Below are 13,978 nucleotides of genomic sequence, written 5' to 3'. Positions count from 1 at the left end.
TTGTGTCGACAGTGACCAAATGTCGTCCGTGATATGTGCACGCTCCTCGTCATGACTCTAGGATGATCGTTGCCGGTGATGACGTTTTAGGTTCGTTATAGTGCTTATAATATGTTTCGCGTCGGTTTAATATATATATTATTATCTTGTCATTATATATGTTTTTGTACGGTTCGTCCGATGTCCAATTGTCTGTTGCTCGCGTCTCGTTTAAGGTTATCATGTAAAGGTGTTTCATATGTGCATATTTTTGTGTATTATTTTCTGATAAAGGTATACATGAAGTTTCCTGTCCATTTTCGTACGTTTAAGCATTTTTAAAGCCTTCATGTATGGGGTATTTTTTTGTATTTGGTTACTATGATCCTAATGTATTTATACACATACACATATGATGGTGATAAAATATATACATATATTTTTATCCCTAAAGTGTGTGTGTATATATATATAATACCCTTTTTAACTTACAAAAATATATATAAGTGTTTATTAAATCCTTGGAAGATTAGGGCTAAAACCTTTTCATTAAAACTTCCTTAATCACGATTAAGGTCACTAATCGCGTTTAGCCTCGTTAATCACCCCGTTTATCACACTAAACTATGGCGTTTTCCATGTTTTAAAAACGTATTTAATCCATGTTTAAGCCCCTTAATCACAAACAATCTCAATTCAAGTTTCAAAACCCACTTTTTCAAGTAATATTTCACAAATAATTATCCTCATAATCCTTGAACTTTATATATTTTTAATAACAATATGATAACACTTTTAAATATTTTAACAAGATTACTTACACCATCATATTTAACACACTTTAAGGTCTTGATCTTTTGTCTAAACACATTGATTAACACACTTTTTAAAACCATCATAGTGTAAATCATGGTGTTTAACCTTTATAAAAGTCATAACATGTTAAAAATCACTTTTATATTGAGGTAAAGTCCAAGGATTATGTGGATGATGATCTTGATAAGATCTAACCATCTTGATGTTTAGATCATCATGTTTAGATCTAAACAACATGATCAACACAAAATACATCACATTAGTAGACTTTTTATGTTGAGATTAGTGGTTTATGTCACGGCCCCTGACCCTATCCTGGGAGCGGGAGCCGCGAACCAGTCAGATGGTATTGGTGTTTATTTATTTGGCAGCGGAAATTACATCAGGACCCTAGTTAGGAAATATTTTATCAGAGTAAAACACCATATTTTATATAATTAAACATATTGGGATAAACCCAAGTTTTCATTACAAACTGATTCATAGGAATAAATCCCATTTTATTTTAATAAACGCCTTCTTTTATTTAGGTAACTTTTATAGCCACTTTTCCAAGCCTTCAGTGCTGTCCAGGTGGCTTCTAATTGGCTTTCACATTGTGTTACCTGAAACACGTTTAAAAACATTTTGTCAGTGGGAAATACTGGTGAGTGAATCTCAGTTTAATCAAGAAAAGTTTTATTAATTTAAATAGTATTGAGAGCGATTACAATGTTTGCATCTACCCAATTACTCATTCTGTACTGTCAATCCTGACTGGTGGATCATATTACACATTGGCTAACTCTTCGTCCAATGGTAACATTACTCACATTTTGTATACAAAACCCCAACATACCGGAAGTAATCGTAGAATTACAAAGACTCAATCACTGCTAAATTGCATTGTAAAATATTTAAGGTTTTGTAAAAACTGTTTACAAAAAGGAGATTACTCACATTGCTATCTTAGGGTTTTCAGTAAGGATTTCCTGGGAATAATCTATAAATTACAAAATGCACGTGTGTTAGTATAATAACCCATTTTAACATTAGTAATACCCTCCCCGAGACGGCATTCCAACGACTACGTCGGGCAGAACCACGACAGCCGTTACGGAACCCTAGATCAATCGGGCAGAGTATCTAATATGTCTCCAGGGGTTATGATACTTACATCGTAGCAGAACCTCACTATTTAGGGGGTATTAGACCCGAGTATAATGCCTACACTTTAGAAATTGAGATTGAGAAAAGAAAACTGAATGAATTCGACTAAAGGCCCGGTGCCTCCTTTTATAGGGGCTGATCTTGGGTTTCTCGCGGCCCGCGTAACACAAGACCGGAACCTACGCGGCCCGCGTCAACGCTGGTTGTAGGATCGGTTTCGACCTGAATGAGTCGTTCGGAAGAGCTCTCGTACGTTTCAGAGGCGGAAACTAAGAAACGAACTTGAAAACAGCTAGAAAATCACTTTAATCCTCTTTTATATTCAATTAACAGTGTTTACAGCGAGAGGAAATACCGGCAGCACTTCGGTATCAACTGACCCTATCGTTACAAATGAACTCGTTTGAACACTATTTATAGCACACAACCTATCGTTTGAAACCATTCAAACGGTCAACTATTCAAACGGTTACATCTCAAACGATCAACATTCAAATGGACGTCTTCAAACGACAGCTTCTCAAACGGTCAACATTCAAATGGGCTTCTTTCACAAAACTGTTGGGCTTTCAAATGGAACCACCTGATTGGGCCTTCAAACGGTCACTTCTAATAGGACCAAAATGACTTTTGTCTTATGTGAGGCTAACATTCAGTTTTCTATTTCATGACATCTCATGTGATGTCACCTAGGTGATGTCACTTGTGATGTCACCTATGTGATGTCACATGTGATGTCATGCTTGATCAGATCCGCACCCGCACCGAGACCGAGACTCGATATTAAGACGAAGACGACAGATGACTGCACTAACAGACTCCCCCTCAGATGTTGACGAGTCTTAAGTGTCGAGTCTTCAAATCTTCAATCTTTATCAGTCCTCTGAGCTTCTCCCTCTCTCTCTCTGTATTCAGACTCCCCCTATCGATTTGCTAGTATTTCTTTGTTCTTCAACAACATCTTCAGGATCATTGTCTGGCCTTCACATGATCAATCTTGATGCCTGGCTTTAGCTATGTCCACTGAATCCGAAACCTGGCTACACCTACACATTCTTAACCCAGAAGTAAATTTTCTAATTTTAACAATTTGCATGCACCAACACTAACTCTCTCTCAGATCATTCACATATGATGAACCATTTTTGATTTAAAAACATATTTTGACAATTAGAAGCACTCCCCCTCACAACAATGTCATCATGTTTAGCACTCGGAATTTTGATAATCAGCTTTCCAACATCAGTTTGTCGAAAATCTTTTTGAATTTTTCAAAATTTATGCTAAAACACACACAAAATCTTTTTGGATTTTTCAATGTAAAGAAATGAAATGCAGACAATGAAATATTTACAAACAGATTTTTGTGAGTTCGTGTAAGAGGATCATATCAGTTTATGAGACATGTCACTAACACCGTTAGGCTAGATTACATTTTCAGTTCTAAACAATTTACCTAGATTGTCAGTATATCGGTCCACTGAAATTTTCACACAAAGTTCAACTGATCCGAGATACGATATTAATGTTTTAAGAACTTAAACTTATCCGTGTGTCCCACTACTTGAATATACTCCCGTATCCAGATCCCAATATTCAGTCTTACAGGTGAGTATACCAAAGCTGATATCTGTATAGGGGTTAGATGCGAGGGCCGTGAGAGCTCAGGTCGATACTTCCGTATACGCAGAGAGATGACGGCTTCGACTTTTGGTGTGTCCCCTTTAGAGTATCTTTTAATTTCAACAGCAGCGACTATCAATTTTATTGTTTCATCAGCATGCTGAGGGTGAAGCTATGTTTCAAGCTTTTTGCAGAAAGCATTATCCGGGGACTAGGTCAGTACTTCCATACAGCAGAAGTCCCGGGATAATACCCCAGATATCACTGAGCATAAAGACCTAGTATCTCAGAATAAGGGACCTTTCAAACAAGATTTCAAGGATTACCTATATATCCAAGTTTGTGTTAACCCACAGAACAAGCAAGTTTGAACTTTTAGATTTATATCTCGTCACAGTTTACTAAATGTGTAAAAACCTACTGACATATCCACAGTAAGACTGTTATCACCTATTAACGTTTCAAATCTTTAGCATGTTGTGACAGTCCACTGATGTACTATCATTTCCTTTTTTCACAACGAAACTCATTTTTTAAATTTTATCATGTTTTTGTCTTTTTCAAATTTTTCTAATGTTTTTGGATTTTCTGAAATTTTCTACTCCCCCTAAAATGCAAACACATTTCAAAGGAAATTTGAAAACTACTAGACTATTGACCCACTTGAAAACATAGAAATCAACACAAACTGTACAGAAACTTGACAACTGATATCGAATCACATCAAATCTCCATTCACTAGGCATAAACAATCTGAACTCCCCCTTTCAACAAACCATTTTCTCATTTAGATTTCAAAACACTTAAGTTTGTTTTAATCAAAATGATTTTTCCGGAAAATGAGTTTGTGTTCACCATTTTTAAGTTTACCACTTATGAAGCATGGGGATATGGTTCATCATCTTGTTTATCAATCTCATATGAATAGTAAATCAAGTACAACTTAATGTCCCTGATTTACCATTTGCAGTTCAGAAACCTCTGCATCACTTGTAAACATAATCTCTTCAAATTATAACTAATCAACTACCACTTGTAAGTAAATCCAATCACAAACCATTTGTAGGTTTTCCTGTAGGAATGAGACATCTACAAGAAACCTCTTTACCACTTGTAAGATTAGACAGAAAGATGCCGATTCCTGCTTCTCAATTACCAACCTGGAAGCTCCGGCGTAGTCCTTTAACCTGTAAAATTCAAACACTATTCAAAATCTTTTACACAAACTTTTCAAACACAAGAATGATACCGATTCCTGATCCACGATATAAACTTGGGATCTCCGGCGTAGTCCTAAGACTATCATGGGAAGTAGACTTCCATCCAAGTCTTTTCAGACTTGATGGATTTCAACTCTTGCGCAGTGGGGTTGTATGTTGCCTTTTTAGTTGCGTAAAAGTCTTTAACCCCCTTCGCTTTCCCATTCAACATTTTTCCAAAAATTTTCTTTACACTTCCATTAAATGTTTTCTCGACATCAAATTCTTTTTTCTCAGTGTAAAACTGTTTTGAAATATCAACTTTTCCAATTTTCTTTTTAACTTCTTCAAATTTCAATATGGAAATTCATCATCATTCACTGAAATTTTCTCCTCAACCTGTGGCTCTTCTGTCTTTGTGGAACCAGATTCATCACCGACATTCACATCAACCTTTTTAGCAACCCACATTTGGTTGTCTTTTTCTTTCTTTTTGTAAAAATTCTTCTTCGAACACTCACCAACCTCATATTTTGAATTTTCAAAAATTTTAAGTCTATTGGTTGGTGGTTCAACATCAACGACTTTGTCTTTTAATTTCTGAGAAACTCCCTGTTTTGTTTTTGCATTTGTCGAACAGTTCCATGCAATGTGACCAACTTCATTGCACTTGTAACAAATTCGAGTCTCTCTTTGATAAAACACTTTAGATCCATTCTTCTTTCTTTCAGCAAGAAACTCTTGATTTGACTGTCTCCAGAATGGTTTCTTCTATTCATCTTCTGAGCTTCCACCTGACACAAATTCTGTTTTTGTTTTAGAATTTTTATCATTTTTATAGTTTTCTGGTGGAACAAAGCCTAATCCTTTCTTTTTGTAGCTACGATTTTGGTTAGGTTTCTTTTGAAAACCAGGACCAGAATTGTAGCTCTTTTTCTTGTTTAGACGTTGTTGAACTCTTGAAGTGTACTTTTTAGGTTTTTCAGTAAGATTTAAATCTTTTATTTCAGAAATATTGATTTCTGTCATTTTGAAAACCTTTTTGATCATGTCAAAACGAACACTTCTTATTGGAAATTCTTTGTCACAGTATAATTTGTCCGAATCATTTAAAGTGTATGCAACTTCAAATGTTTCATCATCCAAATTTGCTTTTGATAACAAAAATTCTATACTGTAAGACCGTTTAACCGACGAATTTTGACTGTTGACTGACGAATTTGACCCTCCAAACTCAGATTTTGACTCGGACTCCTCATCAGTATCCAACACCTGATCGACCACCTTTTTAATTAACTCAGACTCATGATCGGTATCGGACGAGGTAAACGTGACATCAATGTTATCGGGTAAAACGTCAGTTGTGTCGGTTTTTAGCTTTATATTGACTGCTTTCTCAAGTTGCTCCTCGTTTGGTTTCCTAGGAGAATACCCATCCCAAATTGGAGGCGGACACTTGTTATAGCTAACAGTCGGTTTCTTACCACAATCTTTCTTCTTCTTTTGCTTCTCGTCTTGAAAAGCTTCCATACCTGCAACAGTTGGGTAAATACGATCAATGAGATAATCAGAACTAGAATAGCTTAGCAATAATCGTCTAATCCTCTCATTCTCAATCTTTTCTGTCTCCAACTCTTGCTTCCACTTAGCACTCTCTTCGATGTAGAAGTTTATCGCCTTTTGCTTTGACATCATGACTGCATTCATCATCGTCAGTGCTTGTTCTCTTTCTGAGTTTGTCTTTTGAAGACCAGTTACTGTTTTGTTCAAGACATCGTACGATTCTTTCACATAGTTGAGATTGAACAGTAACTGCTCTTTCTTCTTCTCATACTCAGCTATAATGTCGTCTTTTGCTGCACAATCTTTGCAAGCTTCCAAGCACTTTTCACAAGGCTTGACAACTTCGACAATCTTCTCAACTTCAATTGTCTTAACAACATCAATCACCTTTTCTACTTCGATCACCTTTTCTTCTTCTTTCTCAACCTCGGTAATCTTTTCAGCAACACTTTTAACATTCTGAACATCATCTTCAGATTCCTTCTGTTGTTCTCTAGCAGCTCTTTTCTCCTTTAGTTTCTCCATCCGTTCTGCAAAATAGAAATGAAAACTTTCAGGAGAAAGATGAGATTTAGCAACATTTATATGTTTCTCCTCCTCATCATCACTGCTACTGTGATCTGGTGATTGATCAAACTGAACCGATTTTTCAGAATCATCATCTGATACACCAGAATCAGACGGTGTTTTATCAAAAACCACTTCTTTTTCTGGAATAGTTTCATTCTGTACACTTTCATCTGAACTCTGCAAACCTTCATCTGAACCTTCTGAAATTTCTCCAGATCTTTCTGAAAGTCCATCAGAATTTTCTGAAATTTCATCAGATGTAAAAGATCTTTCATTCTCACTAGATACATTCACACCAATAGATTTCATCCATGTAGTAAACAAATCTGGCTCTCGGACAATCTTGGCAATGAATGCTTTGAACTCTCCCTTCTCATCAACAAACATATCCCAACTAAAACCTTCCGGTAGTTTCTCATCATCTTGATCGATTATGCGTGCTGCTTTGCCTTCAGATGATATGTAATCACTCCAGCTGAAATCTACCAAACATGCTCTTTTGGGATCTTCAATCTTCCTCCCATGAGTCGTCTGTGGTTCTTGAGATTGACCAACTTGTTGATAGATAGCTTTGCGGTAGTAGTCATCTTTTCCGAATGGATTCTATGCTCCGCTAGCTTCTCTTCCCTTGCACTCCCGTTTGAAATGGCCTTTCTCCCTGCATCGAAAACAAGTAACTTTAGATTTATCAAAACCTAAAGTAGATACATGAGCATCTAGAAAGTCATTTCTCCCGGTAATGGTTTTGAACTTCTCAGCACGTCGAAGAACACTTACAAGACACCATTTGATATCCATGAGTTCCATTTCTTCGGCGTCTATCTGATCGTAATCCTCTTTGGTGAGCATAGGATTTCCGATCCGACCAGCAACAAGCCCTTCATAGGATAACAATACAGAACCAAGAAGTGTCATATGGTCTTTTGCAGTGTCTTCTGAAAAGCTTTGACCTTCTGGAAGGTTGAGAGCTATATTGCATTGAATCACGTATCCATTTCCAGTCTTTGTACCCTGAGACTGAAAGCTTGTATTTGTTTCTTTAGGATTGACACTCGGAAATGATGAAAACCCGCTGCTACTCTTGTTTGAACCCTGATCAGCGTTATCTGATGAATCCCCAGCACTGAATGCAGTTTGAATTTTCGGACTTCTCTCAGACTCGGTGGTTGGAATACTACCCCTGTAGTACATTTTCACATCCTGTTGACCACTCGGACTATTCATCCTAGCGATCTTTTGCTGTTCCAGATCCTGACTTTCGATTTTTTCGATAAACTGTGAGATTGTCAGCCCGTCATAAACACCCGTATTCTTCAATATCATCAAATACGTTCCCCACTCCTTCTGAGGTAACGCATCAGCCAGCTTATCCACCCACTCTTCACGATCTTTATCAACACCCAACATCGACAATGATCGCACCAAGTGACAATATCTCTCAATCAGCTTCTTTGTATCCTCTCCCGGTAAGCTGCTGAACAGATCAAACTCTTTCTTAAGCAACGCTTTCTTGCTCTTTATCATGTTCTCGCTTCCCTCAAATTTAACTTTAAGAGCATCCCATATCGACTTTGCAGTTTTGTCGTGCTGTAGCAGAATGAATATATCTTCTTTGATCGCTTGCTGCAACAAACTGATCATCATCTTCTCGGCTTTGTACATCACCCGTTCCTGATCCGTGAATTCGGATAACTGTTTGATAACTTGCAATTTTGTTCGAGGCAACACATACTTCTTCAATATACACTCCCATGATCTAAGATGATTTGCCTGAACCCAGTTCTCGAATCGATCTTTCCACCCATAATATTCTTCGATACTCATCAATCTCGGTGGCTTTTGAGTGGTTCCCGTCTCGTTCTCTAAATTCATGGCCTGAGCAATCGCAACTGGACTTGATGGTGTTGCAAATGCGTTGTAGAACTCGGTATCCATGTTTCGGTATTGAAGAATTTCTCAAACAAGATTTCAAACGATCGTAAAACACCTGATAACAATCAAACAAAAACACAATCAGTTTTAAAGACTTATCAGTTTTCTAAATAAGACTGATACTCGAACGGATGAATATTCTGTACGGATAGAAGGTTGACACACTGTGCGGACAGAAGGTTAACACACTGTGCGGACAGCTAAGACCCGGATCAAATATGGATGACTTGACTCTTTTACGTGCAAACTGACCGACTTTCAAATGACCTGAGCCTTTGAGACTTTTGAACTCCAAACTCAAAAATCACTAAACCAATAGCTGATTGGGCCGCAAAGTTTGTAGTGGTAGACAATTTCTTTTTCCAAAACCTTACAAACTGTTGTGATATCCAACAACTTTGATCGGACAACTTTAATACCCTTAATTCTTATAGGACCGCAAATATAAAACCACTTAGACTGGTGGCCGACAACATTAATTCCAATACATGAACTGATCCTTGTTTCTCGAAAATTTGATTGAAAATTCAACTTATTTACTATACATCACAATCTCATTAGGTCGCCAATTAACAAACAAATTCACGTGATTTTTATTTATATATAAAGTGCCTAAACTTTTGATTACACCTTAATTCTCATTTGACCAACATTGTAGTGGATCTGACAATTTGAAAAATTGGGTTTTTTTAGATTGGATGTGATGGTATGGTGTTAACAACCAGGGCCGGCTCAACACTTTGAAAGGCCTAAAGCGAACTATAAATGTGGGGCCCTTTCTAGTTATAACTTACATTATTTTTTGTTGCTTTAAAGCAAGTATATGATGGTATTCTTAAATATTATACTGATATTTTGTAAAAAAAATAGTAGATTATGTTGTTATTATTACATGAAGTATTTTAATTTCAAAGCATATATGTTTGCTGAAAAATAAAAAACTTGTAGTAAATCATGAAATTAAAGCTAATATAATCATTTCTAGAAATAGAAAATTAGCTACTAACGCAACATATATTAGTAAATAAAAACAGACACATATGAAAAGAGAAAACAATGAGAGGAAGAATATGAAGTTGGAATCCTAAAAATAAAAAATCTAACTTTAATGACTAAAAACTCCTTTGTCCATTCATGCTTTTATAACTCTGTAAACCAATAACAAAAGATAATATATAATTTTTTTTATCCAAATTGAAGGCCTTTTATGGAGTTGTGGCCTAAAGCAAAGGCTTTAGTTGAATTACCCTTCAGCCGGCTCTGTTAACAACAATACTAATTGAAAAAGATGATAATATTCTCACACCTTAACTCCCCTCTATCTCTTTATATATACATAGATATATAGAGAGAAAGAAATAGTAAAAAAGATGTTGGAATAGAATGACTCTTAAAAAAGATGGTGCTCTTTATGACGTTTTATTTTAGTATGTATCAGGTTTGGGTGAGCAATAAGAATATGTATCATGAGAAGGCTTTAAACATGAACATTCATTGGTAGACGATTGAAGAGAGGGAAATCAGGCGAAAACACAACATATTAATGATCATTTAGTTAATAATATAGGTTATTTGGTTAATAGTAACGAAACGATATTTCACGCAATAGCCTTTTATCAATCAAATTTAAAAGTTTCTATAAGAATAATAGTTTTTGTGACCAAATGGTACATATTATAATAACTTATTCCTGAATTAAAGAATTTTTACATCTCATATTGTAATACTAATGAATTTCATAATCAACAGCCCAAAAAAACAAAGAGGCAGTTAAACAATACAGATCAAAAAACCACAGTTATTTCAACATTTACAACCTTCTAAAGTTAAAAGCCACAGTTAAAAGTTACAAAAAAATCAAGAAATTTGGAAGAACTTACAATAATGCAAGAGGCAGATGTAAAAAGCCGACAAAAAATGTGAAACCTTGATGTGAGAGCCGAGAAACAACGCAAGATCCAGATGCAAAGAGTCAATATATTCTGAAATCGAAGTAAAATAGAAGTTGTTAGGTTGATGTTTTGAAGGTTTAATTGATGCAAGACTTAAAAGTAGGATTTAGTTCAACTGAGATAAACTTACAATTTGAAAGTTTAATTCGTCTGAGTTGAGTGATTGTAGAGTGTTGAGCTTGATGAAGTATTTGTAGAGACTGAAGCAAGCATGCTCTCTTTCACACAACAGTAAAATCTTGCTTTACAGCTGTAGATGTAAAAGCAGTAGTCAGTTGAGTGTAGTTGAGGGTTTGTGTACTTATAGAGACTAAACCAAGCATGAGACAACAGTAAAATCTTGGATACTGACATGACTTGGTTTTTGAAAAGGTTGAGATGACTTGTAAAGCAGTACACGGTAAGTAGTAAAAAAACAAAAAAGGACAAAAGTCAAACAAAAGATACTGACATGACTTGGTTTTTGAAAAGGTTTGAGATATATTAAAAGATGTCATTCTAACTAAAGACTTAAGAATATCAAAAAAGTCTTTGGATTATAAGTTGAAGTTGGATTCTAACTAAACCATTTGGTATTTGAAAGGGGTATTTCCAGCTATAAGTTGAAGTTGGATTCTAACTAAACCATTTAAAGTTACTGCAGTTATGGTTTATTTTTTTTTATCAGCCTGGACTCTTTAACTGCTTCAATTTTTGTTCTTAATAATTTAATTGGTAATCTGTCACATAACTCATCTAGTTTCTGTTATTTTTTCCTAAAGATCTTTTTTTGTATCCATTTAGTTATTCATAGGACAAAAGTGACTTGTAAACTTATATGGTTCCGTTATATCTATATCTATGAGCATTATGTTAGTTCACCATATAGAACTAATGATACCTGCGTGATAACTCTCAATACCCTCCAAATTTCATGTTGTGCCGCACCCCACGATTCTTTAGTGTTGAGTTTATTTGCATTTTCAACAGCATCATCTATCCCTGGGAAGCATTTTGACTCGTAATCGTTGTGCTTTGATGGTGCGTAAATCTGGCATAGACAGTAGACACAATTATTGTTAGATAATGTGTTTCAACTTTATGTCTTTTTTTTTCATTATACGTTATACTTCTGCTGACTATAAAAGCCAAACATCAACTTTATGTCTTTTTTTTTCATTTTTATTCATCGGTAAGCTGCTTAAGAGGGCAGGAAAGTAATTCTGGAACACTTACCTCGGGATATTGGCAGTTTTTACCCAGGAATCGTAAACCGTTTGTGATGAGTTTTCTAGATCTTGAACCTTCAAAATGACAAGATGGAATGAATATGGATTTTTTTTAATTTTTTACGTCTAGCGGTGGAAAATGGTGGGTTGGGTAACAGGCCATACTTGGTATGAGACAAAACCGTCAGGTCAGCTTACGTTGACCCGAATTCACATGTTAAAGACGATATAAACTATGCAGAACTATAGGATGCTATATGCATTAAAAGTACACCTTGGGCGACTATGAACCGTTCAATCCATTCAACCCGTTTCCTTTTAAAATAAATTTCTTTTATGTCTGTTAAAGATAAAACATAGCCGAAATCGACTTTGGACCCGTTCAACGTGCTTTCTTTTTTACTAACTTTTTGGTTTGGCCATTTATATGTAAGTAGGCTGAAACTGCCACATGTATTTACCTGTTTTGTAACTCATGTGATTAACTGATCAAGTTGTGGAGTGGCTGATGCCTCAGCAACCGCAATGTCGACATTTATGTACGCAACAACTTTCGATGCTAACTTTTCTCTGTTTTCTTCAACCCATTCCGTCGATCCAATCTTAAAAAAAAAACATAACAATTATTATAAATATTAAAAAAACTAACTAAGATTTGTGTTAAGAGAGATAGAGACCAATCCATATTCTTCTGCATCCCAATTTTGCAAAAGATAATCGTTCTTCGCGGTTTCCAACCTTCTTTACGTAGCTTCTCAAATCTTTCAGCAACCTGCATTTTATGTAATGATCACAAAAAAAATTATATAAAGGTGTTCCCGGTGCGGCACATGCTAAAAACTTCCCTGAACGCTTTATTACTATTCCACTCCGACATGAATTCGTCGACCTGAGTTCAATAAGCGAATATAAGCGTTTAATGTGCTTCCCAATATTAATAAAATTTAGAAATCAGACAACTGGAGTGTTTAACAAACCTCTGAGGTTGAAAGCTCTATAAGGGCATTAACATCCTTACTTGCAGCCAGCCTTCTTGCATCGTTCAAGAGGGAGCGGTTTTGGTAAAAGCAAGTATTCTGGAAAGACAGAAAACGAAAAAATTGATGACATCCATTTTAAATTCTAAAACACAAAATCTAGCCTTAAATGAAAATACTAACATACCTCTTCTTCACGTTTATTCCTCAGCTCACTAATTTTGTGATAGGCCTTATCCTTTTTCTCGATCACTACACACAATTCCTCCTCTAAAGAAGCAATCACATTGTTTATGGCCTCCTTTTCAGTCTCGAGTATCTTAAGTTTGGCCTTGATAGCTTGATGATCCTTGCGGACCCCGTCAAGATCAACGCCAATAGACTACAAACAACATGGAATCATAATAAGCATTAATAAATAAACTTTTACACTGGTATATAGAAGAAGAGGCGTTCTTACTTTGACCTGGTCTTGAATGGTATGATTGAGGAATCATTGTTGACTTCAAAGTTGAAATCACCAGGTGGAGGTGCATATTCTTGTGGAAAAGCACTTGCAAAAATCTGTAACGATTTATAAAACCGTTAGATAGTAATTCTTTTATTTTAATGATAATAATAACGGAAGTTAAAACACACTTGTGAAGATGAACCAAGACGCTTGGAGGCCCGCCAAATAACTTCGAGATTTTTATCCCCTTTTTGCTTAGCTTTATCTTGGTAATCAATCTGGCCGAAGAAAAGAGAATCAAATCCAACCTAAATGATCATAACGACTAAAGTTTAAAACTTTAAAACAAGTAATAAAAGTGATATTAACAGTTTTTATAAGCGTCAATAAACCAGAATATATGACCTCTGCCCCTAACAGACAAGCCTAACGTTGTTTGATCAATCATATTACACAAAAACTAAATGCATACTAAGAAAACATATTAAATAAAATCAGAAGCATATCCCCCGCTTGCGGCGGTACCCTAGCCACGTCAATACCTTCCACCATGCGGAGG

The 13,978-nt window shown here is 35.7% G+C and overlaps 1 protein-coding gene and 1 long non-coding RNA gene across 3 annotated transcripts; both read right to left on the bottom strand.

Moving 5' to 3' along the window:
- Positions 1-10,688: 10,688 nt before the first annotated feature.
- Positions 10,689-12,051, bottom strand: LOC118488358. Of its 2 annotated transcripts, XR_004884360.1 has the most exons (4): positions 11,999-12,051; positions 11,685-11,813; positions 10,914-11,033; positions 10,689-10,813 (listed from the first exon to the last, which is right to left on the bottom strand). It is a non-coding gene; the product is annotated as an uncharacterized LOC118488358 (long non-coding RNA). The 2 variants fall into 2 exon arrangements; XR_004884359.1 differs by lacking the exon at positions 11,999-12,051 and having other exon boundaries at positions 11,685-11,971.
- An 843-nt stretch (positions 12,052-12,894) lies between these two features.
- LOC110917653 (proton pump-interactor 1-like) lies at positions 12,895-13,971 on the bottom strand. Its single transcript, XM_035985463.1, has 6 exons — positions 13,962-13,971; positions 13,838-13,845; positions 13,608-13,727; positions 13,473-13,532; positions 13,156-13,350; positions 12,895-13,067 (listed from the first exon to the last, which is right to left on the bottom strand). Exons 1-6 carry the CDS (start codon positions 13,969-13,971, stop codon positions 12,960-12,962), a joined length of 501 nt encoding a protein of 166 aa, XP_035841356.1. The 3' UTR covers positions 12,895-12,959.
- Positions 13,972-13,978: the final 7 nt, after the last annotated feature.

This window comes from Helianthus annuus, chromosome 16 (genome assembly GCF_002127325.2).
Source record: "Helianthus annuus cultivar XRQ/B chromosome 16, HanXRQr2.0-SUNRISE, whole genome shotgun sequence".
Lineage (NCBI taxonomy): Eukaryota > Viridiplantae > Streptophyta > Magnoliopsida > Asterales > Asteraceae > Helianthus > Helianthus annuus.
This window is presented reverse-complemented; position numbering and strand designations above follow the sequence as displayed.

Excerpts from the sequence above, each read along its gene's own strand:
- LOC110917653 (XM_035985463.1), bottom strand. Across the intron at positions 13,533-13,607 it reads GTCTTGGTTCATCTTCACAA|ATTTTTGCAAGTGCTTTTCC; the intron begins GTGTGTTTTAAC and ends AAATCGTTACAG. Across the intron at positions 13,068-13,155 it reads GGAATAAACGTGAAGAAGAG|AATACTTGCTTTTACCAAAA; the intron begins GTATGTTAGTAT and ends CTGTCTTTCCAG.